General features: G+C 37.4%; 1 protein-coding gene across 1 annotated transcript in view; it reads left to right on the forward strand.

Annotated features, from left to right (window-relative positions):
• The window catches only part of ROBO1 (roundabout guidance receptor 1), a 289,711-nt gene that overhangs the window by 171,910 nt on the left and 93,712 nt on the right, over nucleotides 1-24,089 (forward strand). The window contains exon 3 of the mRNA XM_030447251.1: nucleotides 10,255-10,412. Within this exon, the coding sequence (XP_030303111.1) occupies nucleotides 10,255-10,412 (158 nt within the window). The remainder of the gene's footprint in view (nucleotides 1-10,254; nucleotides 10,413-24,089) is intronic.

Raw genomic sequence — 24,089 nt, forward strand, 5'->3', positions numbered from 1 at the left:
ATGCCTCAAATAGAAAAAACATTTGCCTGGACCATTTGGGATCTAACTCAGAGCAGTTAATTGAATTAGATGAAGACTGTATTTCTCTATGACCTCTGTACAAAGCTGTCTGCCGTTTTTCCCTAAGGTTTTTCCTAGCATGTTTTCCAAAACCAGCAAAAGTAACTTGAAAAGCATAAGACATTTGACATAAATGAAATTTTTAAAAGGTTTACCAGTTTCTGCTTTGGCAATGTGTTGTCAGTTTGCCCTTTGAATGTTATAGGAGGTAAAGAAATAAGGATTACAATACCATAAGAACGATATATTCATACATTTGAACATGCAAAATGTATTTAATGAAGCCCCCACTATCTAACTAAGATGTGTCCTGCTGTATAAAAATCTGGAGAGTCAAGAAAAGACAGTAGAACTCTGTGGTCTGTAGTTCCTTTCAACAGAATAATGTATGTAACAACAGCAGAACAATAGCAAAGAGAAATTTATGTAATAGTTGAGCAGTGGTTTTGAGCAGTCTGGATTTGCTATAGTGTCTGGTATCCACAAATGCTTCTTCTTAACTCTGCTGTTGTTCAGTATTAGTCATTGGAGTATGAATTGCCACTTACCAATATGAATTGCCTATGTCTTCCACCTCCTGACTGATCTTTTCAGGCTTGACCTTATATATAATGGTGGAATATAATTTTCCAGAATACTAAAGAAGTGACTTAGCATTTTGAGAATGATAATGATACTGCATATTCTCTGATATTAAAAAGTCATATTTTTCAACCACTTTGACAACATAATGGAGATTTTTTCATGGAAATAGGATCTTTTAACAAAACAGTGATTGTAGTGGTACAGTTATAACACTAAAATTTGAATGCTAAGCAGAAAGACACAGCTAAAATTGTTGCCTTGAAGCAGGACCTTAGCAAAATAGTAGCATACAGCATATACAAATTTAGGGCTATGCTGTAGAAACATGGTTATTGTGGATGTGATTCATTATTTCTTTAAAAATGTGTCCTCTGTTAAGTTTTTGGCTTCTACAGCATAAAGGATGATTACTAGCAATTGTACAACCATCAGCCATTTTTGCCTGTACTACCAAAACAGTGTTGCCACAGTTTCATTGGCAAGTCTGTGCAATAGTTCTGTCTCCTTTTTTAACAATCCAAGTTAAGACAAATAAGGTTACTTTGGTTTTGGCCTCAGGAGGAATTTTTCAGCTCAGAAACTATGGGGAAAAGAGTCACTTTTTCAAACTTGAACCCAAGGTAGCTTGCTCTTTGACAGCAACACTTTTTAAATAAATTGCAATCTGTTTCCCATTTGCCAGTTCCACATATCCTAGCTTTAAGCTATCATTGAAAACTGGCTAAACGTTTGCTTCTCTCCATGCTACCTGTATTCCTTCCTTAGTTTTCTCCCTGGAGTCCTGAGTTAAAGGCCACTGGCACTTCTGTGTTGGGCTTTCCATCATTTATCAGCAGTTCTGGCTCACTGGGGAGGTCCCATATGGCTGGAGGTTGGCCAAGGTGATACCCATCCACAAGAATGGCTGGAAGGAGGATCCAGGGAGCTATAGGCCTGTCAGCCTGACCTCAGTGCCTAGAAAGGTTATGGAGCAGATCATCCAGAGGGCCATCAAGGGGCACGTACAAGACAACCATGGGATCAGGCCCACCAAGCATGGGTTTAGGAAAGGAAGGTCCTACCTGACCAGTCTTATCTCCTTCCAATACTGGGTGACCTGCCTAGTGGATGAGGGGAAGGCTGTGGATGTGGTCTACCTGGACTTCAGCAAAAGGTTTGATACAGTCTCTCCACAGCATCCTCCTGGAAAAGCTGTCAGCCCATGGCTTGGACAGGTTCATCCTTAGCTGGGTTAAAATCTGTCTGGGTGACTGAGCCCAGAGAGTGGTGGTGAATGGTGCTGCATCCAGTTGTCATTTGGTGACCAGTGGTTTCCCCCAGGGTTCAGTACTGGTCCCAGTCCTATTCAGTATCTTTACTGATGACCTGGATGAGGGGACTGAGTCTACCCTTAGTAAATTCGTGGATGACACCAACTTGGATGGTAGGAAGATGCTGCAGAGGGACCCGAACAGACTGGAGAGTTGGGCTGATTCCAAGGGATTGAGGTTCAACACGGCCAAGTGCCGGGTGCTGCACTTTGGCCACAACAACCCCATGGGGAGCTCCAGGCTGGGGACAGAGTGGCTGAGAGCAGCCAGGCAGAAAGGGACCTGAGAGTCTGGAGTGACAGGAAGCTGAACATGAGCCAGCAGTGTGCCCACGTGGCCAAGAAGGCCAATGGCATCCTGGCCTGTATCAGGAACAGTGTGGCCGGCAGGATTAGGGATGTAATGCTCCCCCTGTATTTGGCACTGGTGAGGCCTCACCTAGAATGCCATGTCCAGTTCTGGGCCCCTCAGTTCAAGAAAGATATTGAGGTACTGGAGCATGTCCAGAGGAGGGCAACGAGGCTGTGAAAGGACTAGGGGGAAAGTCTGATGAGGAAAGGCTGAGGGATTTGGGGTTGTTTAGCCTGGAGGAGAGTCAGGGGGGACCTTATCACTCTCTACATCTCCCTGAAGTGAGGTTGTAGTCAGGTGGGGGTCAGGCTGTTCTCCCAGGCAGCTCGTGATGGATGAGAGGGCATGGCCTGAAGCTGCACCAGGGGAGGTTTAGGTTGGATATCAGAAAGCAATTCCTCACAGATGGGGTGATGAAACATTGGAATGGACTGCCCAGGGAAGTGGTGGAGTCACCACCCCTGGAGGTGGTTAAGGAAAGGCTGGATGTGGCACTTAGTGCTATGATCTAGGTGATGTGGTGATGTTAGTTCATAGGCTGGACTTGATCATCTCAGAGGTCTTTTCCAGCCTCAGTAATTCTGTGATTCTTTCTTAAAAGGGAAAGCCATTTTGCTTGTGGAATAAGGTTTGATAAGTGGTTAAGAAAACAGCTGGCATTTTGGTGAAATGTCTTGTCATGTTTCTTTTTCATTGTCCTTATATGTCTCTTGTCATTACAGTTACCTCTTTCTCCTTTAATTTGGAGGGCCAAGAGAAGTTCTTCCTGCAGAACCTCTAATCTGATTCTTTTTCTCTATTATAATCTGCTTTGAAGAAAGGCTTGTGCAGCTAGCTAGCAATTAATAGAAAACTGGGCATCAGGACGTTTATTTGGTGTGTGCAGAAAAAACACTTTATTTACAGAAGACACATAAATCCTTTAATTTAAAGATGTAAACACTTTTTTGCCTCCCAGAGACACAGTTCTTCTCTGAGCTGCATCTAAACCCCCTTGCTTTGTGTCCATAACTTTGGAAATCTCCTGTGTTAGTTACACTAAAAATACTGTCTGCAATGAAGCATGGTTCAAATAATCCCCAAACTCTAAAATGAAACATACAGTAAAATAATAGTAGTAAAAAGGAAATAACTATATATTTAGAACAAGTGACGGGAACCTGTCTCTGCAGTCTGTACAAATGAACCTACTCTTTCAGGAGGTAAATTCTGACTTACAGGTAGTAAAAGACGTGTCCCAGACCATAATATATGGAAGATGTTAGAATCACATTTTGTACATAGTCAATGAAATTCATAATTAGGTCTGTTCTCCTTATCTATTTTCAATTTTCAATCAACTGAAGGGACACTCTCAGAATCACATGCCTGAGGCAACTCAGATCCTTCAGGGTTTAATTAGGATTCCCAGTGCTGTAGCATGGTCTCTCAGCCCTGTCAGTTACCCTTCTCAACGGGAGTTAAAATTACTTTTTATATGACTTACCAGATTTGGTCATTTAATTGATTTTTGATTAATCATCTAATTCATCTACACTTTCCTTCCCACGCATGGAAATACTGTTATGGAATGGCAGCTGTGTTGCCCTGTAAGATTTCTGGCAATACTGAAAAGCCAAATCTTCAACTAGTGAAATAAAATCAGCCTGATTGTAAATAGTTTCTATAAATTTTTGTAATTATTGTCAGTAACTTTCAACAAATGGTTTTTATAGAAACCTTTTTTGGAGCCTGCTTCTTAAACATGCGTTTCTTTCTATTAACAGTTTTAAGTTTCTTAATGACTAAATGAAAAATAACAGATGACATTACTTGTATTTATTTTAACATATTTATTTGTATTCAGAATGTTTATTGCCAAATACCTCAACAGTCAATTACTTTTGCAGTATAGCACATTGCTTAATTCAAGCATATAACTTCTGTGAACAGCTTTTTAAAAGGTGTGACCCAATAGATACAGCACTCATTGATTTCTTTCTACATGAATGTTTTAGAACCATGCAGGTGTTACATTTGCTAACATTTATTGCTGACTATGACAAGAAATGAAACTTTTTTCCCAGAGAAGCTAAACCTTGACCTTCAATAGATATTAAGATCTGAGTTCAGCGGTGCTGTATAAAAGTAAAGCATTTAAATACATTACTCTTTGGAGAGAACACATTTTAAAATAACTTAAAGGTTGCAGTAATTGAGGCAGCACATTTTGTTAACATTTTAGAAGCGTGAGCTAATTTCAGTGCTGAATTTCATACACGTAACTGTGTCTTGTGTTTGGTCTCTTTACAATGATCAGCCTCACATCTGGAAACCTCGTCAATGCAGATTCTTAGACTGTGTCATCAGGGAAGTCCCGTGTCATAGACGGGCTGGCTCTGAGACAGACTTATATTGTTAGGTTACATATCTGGTGTTCAATAGTCTTGAAGCTCAGAGAAGGCTGAAAGTTCATTAGAGATCTGGGTACTGAACTGATTGGCTTCTGCTTGCCCATAGAAGTCTCTTTAATCCAACTGAGAGAGATGCAGCAAGATCCAATAGCTGAGGTAAAAGTGCTTTAAGGTAGGAATCAGATGAGAACTGAAAACTAGGGAAGTGAGGAGCCCTGGGGCAGGTTGGCTGCTAGATGAAATTAATCCTTACATGCTGGAGGCTTTATAAAAGTGTAGACATGTTTTGAAACATTCAATACCACATTGCTCAACTCAGTCATTGCTTAAAATTATTGCCTGCATTATGTGAGTGAACTTGTTAGATGATTATAACAGTAATGTCTGAGTATTTATAGGTCTACCCCTTCTGTTCTATTTTAATGACTATGTACTGTAGTTAATGTCAGTGTTAGCCTGTTCTTAACATCTTCAGAGAGGAAAAGAAATATTTTTTTTTATAAGGACCCAGTTTTTGTTTTAACTTCACATGACTGCATGGAAACTTTCATGGGGTTGTCTTCAGAAAAGAGCATTTGTGATTTGCAGAAGATCAAGTTTTTGGTCAAACCAGATAACATTCTTAAGGAATTTAATAAGCTCAATATACATTTTTGCAACATGAATATTGTCTTAAATGTGATTATGTGTGCATTTTTTGTTCCCTTTGAACTTAATTAGGTACTAAAACACTTAACCATACTCTGACATCCGTAAAAATGTCATGCCAGCAACATCTTTAAATAAGGTACCGTAGTGGTACTAAGTACCACTGGCTGATGCTTAATTAGCTGCAATTAAAAACTAAACACCTGGTTTGAAATGTTGTTTAAACTTAAAAGCATCTTACAGTATAGTTTCATGCCAAAAATGTCTACTGTGTATCTGAAGGTTTGAATTACAACTCCAGTCTGCACTCTAGTAAAGTAGTGCAGGGAAAATGGATCATTGCTGGTCCTAAACCACAGGAACTGTTCTCCCTTTGAGTAACAGCTCAATCCTGACTAACAGATAAGTAGTTTCTCTTTGGATTCATGGGATTGGAACATTATATAACCTCCCAAATCTCATTTTTAATGTTCCTAATCTTGGAGCATTTTAGAGCAAGTGCATATTGTTGTTGGAAACTGTCATCGTAATACTGTTGTTGAGTTGGGTGGAGGGAAGTGTAGCATTGAACACTTGTTACAGATATAGAGGAATTAACAGAATTGGATATTGATAAATATAAATCCATTTCCATGCTTTTTTCGTAGCTAACAAAATTAGCCAAAAGGCAGAGCAGTGGGCTGGGAGAGAACTTGCTTATTAGTTGAAGTCTGATTATTTTATATGAGCATTTCTTATACATACTCACTTTCACTTATTCATATTCACTTCTCATTTTTGAGGCCCATGTTACAATACAAAGAAACATTTAAATTATTTCTATACTGAAAGAGTGGAATTTGTTGGGATCTTGTTGGGTATCGTTGTATGACACACTGGCTCACAGATCTCTTCAACACCTAGCCTTGCAAAAGAGTGTCTTTGTTCATGACAGTGCAGGAGAGTTAGCAGAAAGCAAGTCTGGGTGGTGTCTTAAAAAAATTAGAATGGATCACGATTACTTTAATCTGATTATGAAACTGCATCCTAAACATCTTAATTTCCCTCTCTTTCTCTGTTCAATGAGTGACTATGGCTGAACAATATTTGTTGATTAGGGATCCTGGATGTATTTTGGTGCACTGCTTTGGACTGACCTTGCATGAAGTATCTACCCACTCTGACTAAAATAGACCTGTAATCAGAACTTCCAGATGTTTTTATTTCCAGTTTTTGAATGATAGTACTGTTAAGGTGTGATATCCACAGTATAGTGGTAATGAGTGTGTTCCTTACAAATTCATTCTTTACACTTGATTGACTAAAGCTTTCTGGTTGGTTGCTTTTTTCTTGTATTTTGTTTTGGTTTCCTTTACTGTCTTGGAATAGATCATAGTTACTTGATGATAAATTCTAACAATAATCTTTCTTAAATGTCTGTGGTGTGTACACACAGAAAAACCCCTGCCTACTTACCTCTTCACCCAGTAATGATTCTCTTCTCTTTTTCATAGTACCCAACAAAGAGGAAAAAACACTGGCTACTGCATTCTGAAAAGTACTGTTTGGGTGTTACAGAAAATATACTGTCCCTGCATATGTTGCTTGCCAATAAAAAATATCCTCAAGTGACTGCTGGTTCCTTTCTGCTCTGGGAAAAAGTATCAGGGGAGAGTGGAATTGCTTTATTGATTGAGCAGTGCAGTTTTAAGTAGTCGTATGAGTAGTTGGCTTTTAAAGTGGAGTTACAAAACTCTCTTGAACCTGATTAGTACAGCAAGCATAGCATTAAGAGGTTTTCAGCGTCAGCACAAACACAGGAATGCAGAGTTCACATAGCCAGATAACAGAGTTCTACCTGTGCAATGACAATTATTACAATCATTATTATTATACCCACAGAATGTCACAACTGTAGTGGGTTTTTTTATATCTATGAATGTTCTACATCAAAGTTGTTGAAAAAAAAAAAAAAAAAAAAAGGCAAGCATGCTCTTAATCTACTTATTTTCATTCCAGCAGCATATATGTAGAAAGAGGCATGTGTTGAAATTTGATGACCCTGTGGTGCACGAAGGCACATGTTGTACTGGATTACAAAGTATAATTCGAATGTATCTTCAAAAGGAAATGTATTCTCAATTTACAGTGAACCTTGACTAGGAAGGACAGAAAAGAAAAAAAATATTTCTTTTTCAGTAAAGGAAAATTTTAAATTTATACCTTTATGCAGGATTGCCAGGGGCTGAGGCAAAAAAAAAAAAAAACAAACCCAGAGCGTGCATCTACTTTACAGCTGCAAAAATAATTACATGATGACTATCTGTGAAGTAATCTCTAATGGATTACATTTTGTTAGCATTTCATTATGTGAAGTTAGAGCCAAAATAATCCATAGTAAATGGGGAAAAAAACCCCCACTTGTTTTGATGTATCTATAGCCTGGACCTTTGATGTCCTTCTAAGGCATGTTATGCATTGGTTAACTTGTGAAAGGTCGTGGTTTACAGGTACTATACTTGTAAAGCTGATATGAGAATAAGGAGTGCAGAAATTACTGAAGTAATTTATTTTTATTATGCAACTACTGGCCTTCTTTGTTGCTTCAAAGGTGCTAAAAGCTGAGGTGCTATCTGATAGGATTTCCTCTTATATTTACAAGATCTTTCAGACTTCAAAAGCACTTATGCTTTATTAAGATGATTTCACTTTTTTTTTTTTATTTAAACTGAAGGGCACTTATTTTTGTATATCTCATAGTTTCATCCAAGTGATACAATCTTCAGAAGTAATAAGAGGCTTCTTACTCTTGGTCAAAACACCCCTTTTATTGTGTTGCAATAGAACTGTGGTGTAGCAAATAATCTATTCTGCTCTTTCATGTTCTTTTGGAACTTGGAACTGGATATATGGCTTTTTTTTTTAGTAACTTGGTACAATGTCTGTTTCTTGTTTTATGTTCTATAGTTTGGAGAAGTGAAAAAAGAGAAGTAATAATATGCCCAGTGGCACAAAGCCAGATCAAGTCTCTATTAAAGTAAATAGATGAAATTCTTTGACTTCAGAAGAAGGAGTGTCATCTCATCCACGTATGCTATATGAGTTACTGGATACGGATGGCTTGAGGGCTACTTGGAAACACAAAAAGTTGCATGTGGTTATTAATACCATATTCACTATATATGGAATACGTATATATAAGGTTTTCAATGTATGTGAGTAGTATTTTAACACTCCCGTAACCAAAATTATGTGATGTGTCTGATTTTGTTGCATCGATGTTTAGTGAATGTAGTGAGGAAGCTATAAGAGAATGTAGGTTAAATAAAGTTTTGTTGAAAGCAGAAGGGAAGCTGAAGCATCACTCTTTTGACTTATATTTCTGAAGTAACTAAAAATTACATCATTCCCCTTTCTGAAAACACAGTATTTCCTTTAGATGTAACCTGGATTAATTTTATAGCTGAAAAAATAGTCAATTTTTCCTTTTCCGTAGAAACAAAATATCAATATATTCTGCTTTTTAGAGAGAAAAATTCTTTGTTCTTTGATACTTTCTCAAATTTTTGTACTCTAACAATAAGTGCACAGGGTTTCGGTTTGTTTCTTTTTGTTTTGTTTGTTTGGATGATGCAGTCTTTTTTTTTGTTTGGTTGGTTTTGGGTTTTTTTTGTTGGTTTTTGTTTAAGTTTTGGGTTGGGTTTTTTTGTTTGTTTGTTTGTTTTTAATTTTAAAATAAACTTTCTAGACTAGATATGTTCAGGAGACCTAATTCATCCAAGGGAACATGTGTCTCGTAGACAGCATGACCTTCAGCAATCCCATCCAACCTAAAATATCCTGTATTTTCTTCATTAAGTTCTATCATTCTGTTTTATTACTCTGTGTTGTTAAATGGATAGAGTCACTTTATCCTTGATTATCCTCTTTCTGTACACTAGTACCTCCTGACTCCAGGGCATCCAGAAACATCAATAATTAAACTGAAATACTTGAAATATTAGTGCTTCAGTATGTTAAAGGATTGGTAAATTCAGAATGTAGCAAGTAGCAAGAGTGACAGATATCAAAGTCCTTAGAGTCCTTTGGTTACAATGTACTTTTCTGTTCCCATATTCTTTTGTCAATGTGCATGGACTCACTATTGAGTTATTTATTTTTAGATTATTTATTTTATTTTTATTTAGGTTTAGATTACATATCTTAGATTTGTTTAGATTTTAGATTAAACCAATGCCACTTACTTAGCAAGATGGGAATGACATTATTCTGTTAAACTGTCCCTGTGTAGGGGTCTGCTGAGCACAGCATGCTGTGTCTCCTCTCCCCAAAAAAAAGCAAATAATCCCACAGCTATTGATGAAATTCATAGTAATTGATTGGAGGGTACTAGAATTCACTAGGTCTGGGCTTGACAAAATTATGGGAAAGAACCAAATATAATAACGGCAATCCAATAAAAATGTTTCTTTCTATGAAAAGGTAGTAAAATTGACTTCTTCCAGATGAAGGATTTCGTCTTGCCTCAGGCTAAGGGATGACTCCTAGTGATGAGGGAAGATTTGTGGGGTTTTTATTGCTTGAAGAAGACACAAGCCAAATTGCCAAGACACATATGGCTAAGGCTGCACAAATTTTTGGTATCTTATAATGTCATCAAAGAACTGGGAAGTTCAGTTAGTTTGTTCATTTTTGCCTGTATCAGCCTCTTACCTCTGTCAGTGTTAGTCACTTGGCTTGTATCTTGGAAGTTAAGCATGAGTTGTACCTGGGTTCTCTTAGTTGCTGTGTGGAAGTACCAGAGACCATCCACAGATGCCAAATGAAATTAATTAACGAAACTGTATATTAACGTGCTAAAGTAAAACACTTTTTGCTATTGGTATTTTGTTGGTTAATTCTAGACTTCGTTTTCTTTATTCTTTCAGTTCTGCGGGATGACTTCAGGCAAAATCCATCAGATGTTATGGTAGCTGTAGGAGAACCTGCAGTGATGGAATGTCAGCCACCAAGAGGTCACCCAGAACCCACTATATCATGGAAAAAAGATGGGACTCCTCTAGATGACAAAGATGAGAGAATTACAGTAAGTATAAAAGTTCTTCAAACAATGCAAAAACCAATTAGACTAAAATTAGTAGTCTCTTGAGCATGTGGGCATCCAGCCATGCTATACTTTCTGAGGAATTCTGAGGAATTGCCTCAGATGCTCGTTTGCGTTTGGCTTGGAATGGATCCTCTGGTCTCATACTACTTCACTGTAGGATATGCATTTGCTTGTTAAAGAGGACCATGCAAAACCTATGTTCTCTTCCTCAGAGAAATTTTAAGTTTGTGGAAATGAAATTCTTTGTATTTCTCACTGCCCTATAATTTTCTTGCCTTTTATCCACTTACAAATTTCTATAACGCATAATATCTGCCAACTATAGTTGGAAAGAGGAGCTACTAGTAGTCTAGGTAAGACCTTTTGTAAGTCTATTGAGAAGAATCCATGCAGAAAGGTTGTGCATTGTATTCAAAAGGAAGAGAATGCTTTTGGGATATAGTCACATTTCTTTAGAGACATGATGGCCTATCCTGTCCTCTTAAATTAAGCTGTTTTCTCATTAGAGGTGTTGTCATACTTGTTTGCATCTGCAGTTCAGTGAAAACAGTATGTGATTATTCAAGAGTGTGGATATAAAGCAGCTTCTCAAATCAGAAAACCATCCTTTTTCTAATTTTTTACATGAAACAACAAGCTAGTGAGTCTAAGTGGCTCAAAGAAATGGCAATAAAAAAATGGAGTTGAAAAATCATTTATATGCTTCCAACGTTGTGATACAAAACATCTTTCCATATGGTGAGGAGCTGTATAATCTTAAAGCTTATACTATATAGGATCCTGTTTACTCCTGATTACTAGCATAAAACAAGATCAGAGGCACATACAATTTATATACCTCAACTGTATGCTGAAATGAGGGGAATTTAAATGGAAGAATACTTGAACACCAGCATCCTAAGTAAAAAAATTACCATTTCTGTTTGAGATTTAAATCACCTGTTATTACATGTTTTTTACAAACAAGACAAAGCTCAAGCATTCAATAGTTGTGGCATATGCATACATTTAAATTTTTAAGTACCCCACTGAACCTATACTGATTGCTGGCTATTAATTCCTCCAATCATAGTTGCTAAGAACTTGCAATTTCCTTTTCAAATCTCCTTCCCACTGTGCCAAGTCAATTGACCTAAGATAAAGAGAAGATTCCAGTGCTGCTTTTTTCTTCAGGAAATGCTCTCTCAGCTTGCATTTCCTATTGCTGTGACTTATTCTCTTGAAGGATTTTCAGGTATGGCCTATTAACTAAATTTCTTTCATTATACATGAAAACTGCACTTCTTCCAGCTGCCAGAACAAAGACATATGCAGAACAAAAGCAGCTGTCACTGGCAGTGCCACCTGTATTTATTATACAATAGAATGAAGCCCCTCAGTTTGGTTTCCCTTTCTGGTGATTGTATCAAATGCTCACCTAGTAGTATTCTTCCACCATGACATCTTGTGGAGTTAGATTGTGTTACCAGTTTCTGTTTCCAATGCAAACAAATGAAAATGAGTTTTGACATAGGTGTAGATACACACTTGTTTCACATCCCTGAGTGTGTGTTTGTTTTCAGAGGTGTAAAATAACAGTGTTATGGCAGCCAGCTCAGCTGCATTCAGTTATGTCCTGTTTGCCTGGCATTGTCTTAAGCAGCACTTTCTCACACAGGCAAGAGACTGAAGCTGCATTGTAATGCTGATTTGCATCCACTTACAGCTGTAGCAGGATTTTGCCAAGTGGATAAATAGGTATTCAGATGTATGTCTTAACAGCTTTACAGCAACCATCTCTATTATCTCACTCCAGTGGCTGGGAGGCAGGGGAGATTGGGCCCTGGAATGGACAACATGCTGAAGGACAGATGAGAGAAAAAAAATAAATTTGGAAATATGATTTAGAATTATTTAATTTTAGTTAGCTTATCTCCTTTAGGTAATTTCCATTTCATTTTAGCATTAGGAGCAAAAAAAAAAAAAATAAGAGCACAACAGCTGAGATGAAGTTTGTTGGTGTGTAAGGAGTAAATTTCATTTTTACATTAAATCCACCTTTTTCTTAAAAAAAAAAAAAAAAGTTTAATAACCACTGTTAATGGAAATACTTTAGTGGCTCCATTTCTAGAGCGTTTCCAGTTGTTTTTATTCTTAAAGGCCTGTAGATCTTTGATGCATTGCCATTTAAAGAGGGTTACATAAGTGTCAAAAGCTGTTTAAAGCGTTTAATATTTATACTTCCCTTTCTGAAAAGGTATTTAAAATAAACATTAAGACTGTACTTTTTAATTATCTTTTTTAATAAGGGATGATGCTTGAAGTCTCTTTTTGGATTCATATTAGACTTTCTTCAAGAAGATATTATGTCCAGGAAGCAACCTTAATTTTAATATATGGAGGCTTTTTTCCTCATCTGCGATGGCATTGTAGATCTTTGAGTCAGCAGAGCTGGGCTTTAATCACTGATTAAGGGTGCCAGTGCAATAGAGGCCGTAGCTTCATTCCTGACAGATAGTTTGAAGCAAGAGGCATAGATAAACAGCAGTTAAATATGATCCAAGATAAGGCACAACTTCCTCTGGTATGCAGTAAAAAGAAAATATTTGGTTTTGTCCTGGTAAGGTTAAGGAAATCAATATATGTATGTTGGTGAGATGGTAAAAATCAAAGTAGTCTTCGCGTATTTTGGTCCTTTTTTAGGGCAAATAAATGTGCTTTGAAGAGAAATAAATTTATATGTGTTTCGGGTTATAAACAGTAGGGAATGGAACAACTGAAAAATGAAAGTGTATAGGCACAGCTATCTGTGAGGGGGATTATAGGAACAGACATTTTTGTTGAGCATAGCTTACCTAGTGCTGGTGTTTTAGCACAAGACAGGCTGGGTCTAGGCTCCTCAGTGTCTGCTGAGTGGATCTGATGAAGAATCATCATCCAAATATTTTTTTTCCTCATTGCTCTTGAATATGCTATCTGTAAACAGTTTTCTGAGTGCATTGGGTCTAAACACAATTTTTCTCACGTGCATTCTTCACACAACTGTATGAAAGCATATGCATGGTGTAGTGTTGCTAATCCCTCTCCCTAAATTGAAAAGGAGGTCTGAATGATAGTCTTGCATGTGAAGCAAATGCTTATCTTTAACTGAATTTGTTGAGTTGAAAAACAGTTATGAGGCCAGAGCAGAACTAGTGCAGTTCTGTGGTCATCTAGTTAATTTCTCTACTGGGATTACTAGAATCAAGAATCACTCCAATAATACACACAGCTGAAAAAGAGTGTTTCAATGCAGTCTAGTGAATATCTTTAATGTCTCACAGTGAGCAAGGTAAAATTAAAATTTATTTTTCCATTTCTGAAATGTTCTGTTGGTACTAGGAGAGGCTGTCTGATGCTCCTCTTGGAGCTGGGACATGGTGGAGAAAAAAAGATGTAAGGCCATGTCTGAGTAAGAGGGAAGGGAGCACTCCAGGGTGGGGAAGTTCCTCGGTGTATTCCCAGAGTTTAGTGATGTTGGCATGGAATTGCTGTCTTGCCAGACCAGCTTCATAGATCTGCATATTGCTTGGAGCAAAGATCTAGGACAAGACTTTGGGCTTCCAGGTATCTTCACCAGGAACACGCCTGCTCATAACCCCATCAGTCTAGCCATCTCCTTTGCATGCTAGCCTAGTGTCATTAGGAGGCAGCCACGTGTTTCAGGCACTTGCCTTGGCACTGAAAGCCAACAGTTTGCATTCCCTCGGGCTGAGGAAGAAGTACAGTCAGTCTGGTTTCTGCTGGCTGCTGTAATCACTGGGCTTGGTCTTGCCCAATGTATTTTGTCTAGGTGCACTTGGCAAAAGCATCAGTGGCCATGAGTACCTTTAGCAATGCCTTACTTGGGCACTCACAGCAGTTGCCCCGAAATTTGGCTGCTTGTAAGCCTGTGAATACCCCAGTATATATCTTCCTGTTGTGCCCCAAAACCTCCTGCTGCTTTCTAATAATTTTCCCACTGCCTTCCTACCACACACTGTAATGAAATTTTTCACCTCAGTCCCTGTTTCCTTCAACTCACAATCAACTTTTGCATCCACTCACCTTTTTCTCCCACCCATCTAGCCTCAGTCTTATTATCTGATTAGGGCTAACTGGTTGGGTGGAGGTAACAATATGGAACTTCAGAGAAGCAAAAACCCCTATTCTGTTGTATGCTGTCATGTTAAGGCACTCTTCCTTTGGCTTTGCTCTTAATGTAAATGGCTGGTGTGCTGTGGTTTGTAATGAACACAGTGTTGTCTGTCTGCATTAGGTTTGCTTCGAGCTGGCCTTAAGGAACTGTGTTGCTTCTCCATCTTTGAGAATCCCAAATGCCATTGCCTGTGCTTAAGATGCTGACACCAGTGATGTAACCAATATGATGGGGCCTTTGAGCATATCTTTAGGCAAAAACTGACAGTAATTATAGACTCTCAAGAGTGGAAAGTGTTCAAAGAGGATTTTGTGGATCTCCCACCTAGACTGGGCAACCTCCATGTGCTTTTGGATCTCTCTCACAGTTAATCTCTTATTTTAGGGGCAATGCTTGCATAATTAACTAAGCCTTGGTAAAATCAGGATGCAATATGAATACATGTAATTATCAATACTTTCCCAGTGGGAGAACGTATACATGTCTAGCATAAGCTCTGGATAAAAGTTGATGTTTGAGGCAGGTTTGGAGGTCAGTATTTTACAGATGCTTCTCTTTAGACTTCATGGCAAGTAGTGGCCCACGCTTCAGAAAGCTTCCTAATTGTTCACATGAAGTCACAGTGTAGGTGGTAGAAGAAAAAAGCTATGCATACTGAGCATGAAATTTTAATAGGTAAAATCTTTTACATATACATGAAAAGGATGCTGGTACCTAAAAAAGAAATCCTTTGTAATTGAGTACAAAAAGCAAAGCCTTTGCATTGAAACTTGGTGCAGCACTGTGATTGCAATTTCCCCCTCTTTCGTATTAACTCTTATCTATCATTTATCCTGAATCATCCTCATTTGATTTTTAAAGAAAAGCTTGAAAAGCCATTTATCTTTCCTTGTTCAAGTTTCTTAGCTTTTAAGATCAAAGTTACAGAATGAATAATGCATAGAGGTTTTCATTCCTTTTCTGTGTGGCTGTCTCGTGACATCAACAGTTTTGAATAACTTACTCTTATTTTAGATAAGTTGTAACTTGAATTCTTGATTCCTGTTTCATTTCCTGGCCTTATATAATACATAACAAATACGAAGCATTTATTGTGTCTTGCACAGTGCTGTTTTTACATGTGACTGATGAAAATGTTTTCTACAGAATGTGAAAACAAAGCTTCTGATTTTCTGCTGTGACAGAAAAAACTCCTTAAAGGTACAATCCATGGGAAGATAATTTATTTATTTGCTCCCAATTTTTTGTTAATTTTTTGTCAAAGAGAATTTGGTTCATTCTGCATGAGAACCTGGTTTATTCTTCTCATTGTTCTTTGGGAAGTTTAAAGCTACATAGGTGATCCAAGTGTGATCTTGGTCATAAAAAGAAAGAAAAAATAAATGAAAGAAATTACTATGCCTGTTGGTTAAAAAAAAAAAAAAAAAAAAAAAAAGAGAAAGTGTTGTTTGTATTGGAGGAAGCAGTGGAAAAAACAGACATGAATTCCTGTTTAGGAAAGGGGCCTTTCCTTCTATAGTTAAATTTCATTGGGAAAAGTTGCATAGGGGAGGTGAAATGAGAAAAATGAAACAAAAACTAATTGAATTTGTTGCTACATGCTCTGCAGGAGTAACAATCTTAAAACTTTTAAAACAGTGATGTTTCTGACACAAACCATCCTGTTACAGTGACACTCCAAATTAATTCAAGATGTTTATCCTTATTTCTTTTTTCTCCATTTCTCATTTTTTCTCTACCCTCCTCTCTTTTTCATTAGATTATTAATCGTTAACTTCTTAACATCTTATTGTCCCCAGATTATGTATTTTAGAGACACAGTAAAAGGATGTATATTCCTTGAGATGTGATGCTATTGGTATCCTAGTCTGTCCTATGGAAAGCTGCATGAAGGTCATTGCCTGGCTATGCAGAACACAAAGGAATTAGGGGGAGGAGAAGGGGTATAGAAAGTACCTACAGCTTAGAATTTTATTTTAATTGTTTTTATTTTGGGGGCAGATTAAAGGGTAAGCAGCAATTTCCTATATGCCCCAGGAGGGTTAGAAAGCAGTGTATTTTTTCTTTTGATTCCCAATATGTCTTTATTGCTGCTCAGCAATTTCCTTTCATCCCAGGCCATTTTCTTAATTCTGTCTCCTTTTCTCTCTCCTTGAGAGGGTTGGCTTCCCACTCTACTTCTCTTTAAACTTCGTCTCCTGATCTCTACAATGGTGGCTTCCTTGAGGATCAAAAGTAGGTTTTGTTACTGATTTATACTCTGCTATTATCACTGCTTCCTCTGGCAACACAACTGGAACTGCTGTGAGTCGACTTGGCACCCCAAGAGGAAAAAAATGTAAAGATTATGAAATATAATTTAGAACACCCAGCTGTCCTGAAAGGATAGTGAGAATGGGTTAAGTCCTGCTGTTTCTTCATCTAAGCTTTTTCAAAATATGACATTATTTTTCTGTATTCATGCTTAAAGCTCTGTCTCAGGGTCCCTGTTGCCCTGCTGGAATCTCTCTACTCTCCAGATTTCACAAATCATTCAAAATGTATCCTGGATCATCATTGTTCTGTGTTCTGGCCGTGGCGTGTGCTTTGGTTGTCCCCAGCATTATCATCAGGGCACCTTTCCCATCTTCCTCCTCAATTCTGTCTTCATGCCTGCCTTTTCTGCTACTATCTAAACCATTTGAGTTTCCACATCTGCACAGACACTCTTTCTGTGCTCAGACAAAGTTATCAGAGTATCATCTTCTGTGCGCCTGCTTCCCATGTCTTTTTTTTTTTTTTTTTTTTTTGTACCACATATCTCTTTTCAGTGGCACCTTAATCCTGGGTTAGCATTTGTCACATCGTTTTGTGTATCGTGGATTTTTTGGCTGATCCCTAAAACACATCATCTTCTTCAACAGAGGACCCTGCTCATCTTGGAAGGCTATAAAAAAATCAATAGCCTGAGCTAACAGAAAGAAGGTAAAACATCGAGCATACTTTTATTTTTTTAATTTATTTTCCTCCTTCTCTTATTCCATGTTATCTGGAGTCTTACCATGCTCGCATCATTTTTCAGCCTCAGCTCTTTGAGACAAAACTTTTAATCTCTAACACATCCACGAGCAGTTTCCAAGCCTGACCACAGCTTTTAATAGCCAGGGCTTGAATTTCTCCAGGCTCTGAAGTAAATGCGGTTCAAAAATCCGAACCTGTTACAAGCTTCTCTCCTGGCAGCTTTTTGCAGGTTTGCCATTTTAAAGAACATAGCTACTCAGATTTTGTCAGGCAGATGTGATCTCATTTGGTTCCCTCTTTGACTCGACCAGAAGCCATATGGCAGCGGTTAATGTGGCGCCGAGCCTGAGCTAACAAGCCGTGCTGGGAGACAGGCTGGATCACTCCAGCACGGTATTGTACTAATAGGGCCACACAGCTTCTGTTGTGCTGAGGGTAAGGGCAAAATGAGCTTGCCTTGGCTTAAGGTCTCCACGTACCAAGCCAAAGCAAATGGCCTGAAAACACCCATGTGGACATTCCCTTCCTTCTCGGTACTCTCACATTCAGCTATCCTGTATAATTCTTTGGGGGAACAAGATGCTTTCTCCATTAGTGTGATGTATGTTGCAAGAAAATGGTGAGGAAAAAACCCATTAGTCTAAAGTTCTTGAGACATGCTCAATGGCTGATACTGTTCTAATTGGTTTTAATGGCTCATATTAACTCTGAATCGTCTATGCAAGGTTGCTGGATAAAGTGTAGAACTGGATGAACCTTGCATTGGTCCCAGCTGATGTGATGTTTCTTTTCAGTTGACATCTCCAAAAGATAATATTGATCTATGGAATTAGTGAAAAGGGAAAGAATGTCATGACACACGGCAGAAAGGTGACCCAGTGTCAAACAGCTGTGAACATCTGTGGGGAGGGCACCAGATTCTGTAGGCTTGTGATGGCTATCACAGAGACTAGGTTTTGCATCTAGAAACAAACTGATCTGAGTTTCCAAGGGCATCCCTAGTAATAGTGGAATCTGCTGTTTAAGGGTTATGAGATATATGAGATAAAAATTCATCATAATTCCATATTACATGAAAACACTTATGGTGATTTAATTGGTGGCATTTAAAACCAAGTTATTGCTGGTCATATTGTTTCTATACACAAGCATATCTGTTTCTTCTGATTTTTTTCTCAAAACTTTAAAAAATAATCCTTTGCATCAGTTCCTTGGCATCATTTCTTCAGCTATTTTGTCTTCTCGCCATTTAAAATGTTAGGCATTAGATATGTGTAACCATGTTTTCTTGGTATTGTTGTACCCAGCAGTAGTGAAAAATACTCTTTTAATGTGAAGTAATATGTATTTTTCTATGCTGAGCTTTATTTTACACTGATTTCTACTTTTGAATATAAAGGTAAAGTGAAGAAGAATGAAGTTCTTTTGCAGATTCACTGTGGGCTTAAAGGCATTTGAAAACCTGTCACTTAGTCAAAATTCTTCATGGATTTCTTTTGCCCCTAATCATGAACTGATGACCTAGATACTAAAAGAAAATAAATGCCTGCAGCAACTAGAGTACGTGTTAGATATCTGAGTTTTGAGACTTTGACAGGCGTAGACATAAGACTATCAGGATTTTCTTGTTAAATTGAGTTATTGAGAGTTATGAACTTCTGGGACCATATGAAATTAAAGAAATGGAGTCTGGGAAGCTTTTCCTTAAAAAATAATTAATGAAAACAGGTGGTTGTTATCTCAAATGAGTTTACTTGAGCTATCCAGAGCATGTAGGACTTCATGATTTGAATAGTTAGGAACAAAGGTGATTTATTATGCTGAGAAAGTAAATTCTTTGTTTTGTTTGGCTGAGAGTCTGGTTGTTGGGGTTTTTTTGGGATGGGTAAGGGAAATGAAGAAAGGATGTGGGAGGGAAATTATTTCTTCATTCATTTTATTCTCTTAATGAAAAAGAAACATTTTTGTTTGGTTAGTTTTTTTAAGCAGTCAGGAAAGGAGCCTTTGCTTATATTACGCACAATAAAAAGGAAGATTGGATTTAGAAAGTTAATTCTTCTCTCCCTTCATCATCTGTGTGGAAAGCCTACATGTAGAGTGTGGAAATCCTCCTGTAAGTTAAAAATCCCTTTCCAGAAACACTGTTCTCCCCAGCCTGCTAGGGACTGCTGAGCTGTGTTCCTTGTTCAGTTTCTCATCAATGAGCAAAAGCAATGAGAAAGAAAGCAATATTTGAAGGTTCATATTTTAATGCCTTTTATGAATCTGACACACCAAACTTTAGGACTCAGATTGGGAAGTGTGTACACTGTGTACAGGCAGAGAACAAGTTCAGAGTATTCAGTCTATTGGATGTGGGACTTGGAATCCCAACAGATCAAAAGTACAAAAAAGCACTAAAAATTTTCTGCATTCCAGTGTTCATTCATGCAGACTTCTAGACCTTTGAGGCTTTTACTTTATTTTCACTGTATTATGAATTTGCTTTATACTTGTGTACAGACGTATTTCCATTAGTAAAGGATGAAAGGACTTGTAACACACAAATATCCTTCAGAAATCAATGTATTGTATGTGTCAAGTCTGAGTTGGTGAAGTGAAGCAACCCAACTCCTCACTCTGCTATTTTCCAAACACTGAAACCCTCTCCATTAGGAGGGAAGGGGAAAAAAAAAAAAAGTACATTTTTCTTCTTGAAAGTCTCCAGTGGACTTTATAGACTTGATTGTTCTTGGCATTTTTGATATTCCTAGCTGCTTGCACACCACAGCAGCCACATGTTGTCACTTAAAATCTAAATATCGGATAACTGCTAACTAAGCCTTTATTGTGTATCATGCTTTCTTTAGGAATTAGTTTTGTAAAGTAAAAATGACACTAACTCTAAAAGCATGTTTAATAAAACCTCAACAATCTGTGTGCTGAGTTTGCACATATTATGTTCTCATAATCAAAAGAAAAATGTAGAATAAAAATAGTAGAGAACAGGGCCCGTTTTTGGAGCCATGAACAGATGTAAGTGATTAGAGCTTCTTATTTGGTTTGCTTTGATTTTTTGGTCTACTTTTTGAAAGTTCTGTCAACTTCATTTTTGCTTATTTCACTTTGTTTGGATAGTTTTGCCTTACTGAGTTTCCTGTGATGCTTCTGGTTATATGAAAAGCCCAGTCCAAATCACAGCACTTCAAAAATAATAATTTTCAGTTCTTGCGTTTCCTCGACCCAGCAGAGTACTTCTCTCTCTCCAGGTAATAATATACTCAACAATTACTTACTGCCAAGCTCAGATATTCACCATGTGCAGTAGTGTGGGACTAACATACACATTGCAGGGTGTTATTCCAGACTCCTGTGTAATATTATACAAGACCAAGTCTGCCTTTTTATGGTTGCTCTCCTTAAAAGGAAAACAAGCTACTTTGGTTCCTTGGCTATAGCAATTCACAGTAATGCTCATGCTGCATTGAGCAGTTAATTGTTTTTTTATTTCTATTGAAAAGTCATTATCTAAGAAGTATCTATTTGGCACACGGTCACATAAATATTTGTCTTTTATTTACCATGGAACTGTGGGTGGTTAGTTCTATTTGGATCTAATTATGCTCATTTGCTTCTAACTCAAGAGCTTTCCTTTAGCTCTTTGCTGCTGTTGTCAGTTGTGTACTTGCTTCTCCTAGTCCTCCTGGTCCTGGCTGCATGGGAAAGAATAAATTACACAGAGATAGGAGGGGAAAAGTGAGTAATTTCTTCTACCTATATGTTTAGGAGAGAATAAAATTCACAAACCTTCCAGGGAAGATGCTCTCCTGGTGTAGATCTTGAAATATTTGTAGTGCTACGTGGAATATATTTAATTTTGAAACTAGCCATAGAGATGTATGGCTAAGTAGCTTTGCTTTCCCACACAAAATGTGAAGTTTGGATCCCTGAAAAAAATTATTAAGGCTCAATCGTTGCTTTTCCAAGTGTCTGTGTATTCAGAATGCCAAGCATTTGATAGCGAACAATGTCGAGAGGCTTCCCTCCACTGTGGTAGAAATTTCAGACTCTGCAGAAGTGAAATAATTTGTCTTTTAGGACTAGTTTTAACTCTGCTTTCAGTTTAAACATTTCTCTGTGGTAAGACCTGGTGCAAATCAAGTTGGAAAAAAATTGCTTGTTCAGGGTAAAGTGTTACCACAGAAGCTGCAGGTATCCAATTGAAGCTATTTTATGGTTCGTGGTAGGTATTCCAGGAACAAGTACTCCCTGGTAGAGCTGTGTACTGAACAGAATTAAAGGTGACCTGCTTTTACCATGAGACAGTACAGTCATTGCAACACAGTTTTTAAAAGTGAACTGCAAAACATTTACAGAGAAAATTATTGTCCAGTAAGGATTGCCTTGAGGTAGGAAGTCTGCAAGCTAAGCAAAGCAGATTGCTTGGCTGCTGCAACCTTTCTATGTGATTCTGGGCAAGCCTTGAAGTTGATAAGTGCTTCTTATTCAGCATTTCATGAGTCTTGGGACTGAATTAATTCATACATGTAAAGCAGCCTGACACTATTTCAACAAAACTGTGTTGTGCCACTTTGCCGAATTGTAAAGTATTATTACATTCTAAACAATGAATAAGCTTTTTTGTAGACAAAACAATGGAATAATATTCTCACTTACATACTCAGGCTATGCTCCACTCTAGGTATTAGTGATTGTGTAACACTTTCAGGATTTAGCCCAGCTACAAATATTTTGAGATTTTATTCTATTTGAAAGAAAACATCTCTTTACTGTTCAAGTTATATGCTGAAGTGTCCTGGAAGCTTATTTCAGAAGTTTATTAGTAAACTAGAAATGTCTTTATTGTATGTACTTTGCATGGTTATAACTCATGAGAAATTTGCATTCACAATGACTCTGGTCACTATATTTTGGTAAAATATACTTTGTACACATCATGAACTCTCAGTGTTAAATTCTGACATTACTTAAGTCAGTGTGAATATTATCATTGTCTTCAGTGAATCAAATCTTTCACCCTTTCCAAGCAAGTAAAAAGTATAATCTATAGCGAAGGAGAGGGCCCCTTCTTGAAGTGCTAAATGAATTGACAGTCTTCATCTTTATGTTGCTGTTTCTGTTACTGCTTCATTTTTTATTGTTATTGGCTTGTTTGATGTTACATTATTTTCCTTTTGCCAGCTGGAGTTTTATGGACATACTCTATATTCATTCTCAGTTTTGTCTTACTAAGACTTTCTGTTAAGAAAATGTCCTTGTTATATGACTTAGCAGTCTCTTTTGTATTTTTAATTTATTAATATTAAGAATTACCCAGCGGGATGTGAAAGCTGTTGCTCTACTTTTGTCATACAAAATCAAAGGCCTCAGTGGTATAAGAGGTCATCTGTTGAATCTGTTATTCTTGAAGCTAACAAATGTTGATTGCTGTAACAGGTTTTTTCAGTAGGAGGAGAAACCTTAAGCTTAGTAATATGGGCATTTTAAGTAGGGTATGGGGAAATAGATTTTAAAGTTTGCAAGATTAAGGATATCTGGAACAACCAGAATAACCAAACTTGTAAGCCTGCTGATTCAAAAATAGAGGGTAACCTCAGAAAATGTTTGCGGTTAGGATTTCAGCTGGTCACAAACTGTGTTGTCCTTACATTAACCATCTTAACAAAAGGCCATTTCTTCTACTGCTCTGTAAAGTTCAAGAAAAAGGCAGTTCTTCATCTTTTTAACGTATATGTTTCTTAGATTGCAGCGTCAGTTTTACAGTGCTGCTGTCAATGAGTCTCAAATTCACCTTGAATGATCACCCCCAGGGATGCCAGCTGAACCTTTGACCTTTCTGTTCTGACTGTCACCAGGGTTAACACATCATTACAGCTTGTGATGTTCGAAATACCTGTTCATTTGGAGCCTTTGCAAGTGTTTCATATAATTTAAACAGAAACCTCAGTCTCTCACTGTGCTCACATAGGCATATGTTTTCATGATTTGGGGGGAATTAATTCTATTTTTTCCTAACTTTCTGATAAATTAGACTTGAAATTTTAAAACTTATAACTTTATTTCTGTTTTTCTTAAATTGTTAAGATAACTATATGGCTATAGCAAAAGGAAAAAAGATGAGGAAGCATTTTCTTTGAAAATGGGCAGATTCATATCTGAACTGTTGCTTAAAGTGCTACGTAGCTGCACAGTGGCAGAAGTGTGTGATGATACAAAAAAGTTCTGGCATTGCAGGATAAATTCTAGCTACTGACAGGTTAAGGATACTTTGTTTATTTGTCTTACTAAGGTACAGTATTAGACAATTAGCTAGTTGTAATTAAAATGGGTTTTGGTTTGCTCACCCAGAAAATTATCTTTGCAAATACTGTTCATGTCAGTGGGACTGATAACCTGCTCAAGGGATCTCTTTTCATAAGAGAAGTTTGTTGGCATGGATTTTCCAAATATTTTAATCCACTGTACCCTATAAGTGTGCTCTTAACAGTGTTCATTGTTTT

The sequence above is a fragment of the Calypte anna genome, chromosome 1 (assembly GCF_003957555.1).
Source record: "Calypte anna isolate BGI_N300 chromosome 1, bCalAnn1_v1.p, whole genome shotgun sequence".
In the NCBI taxonomy this organism is placed as follows: domain Eukaryota; kingdom Metazoa; phylum Chordata; class Aves; order Apodiformes; family Trochilidae; genus Calypte; species Calypte anna.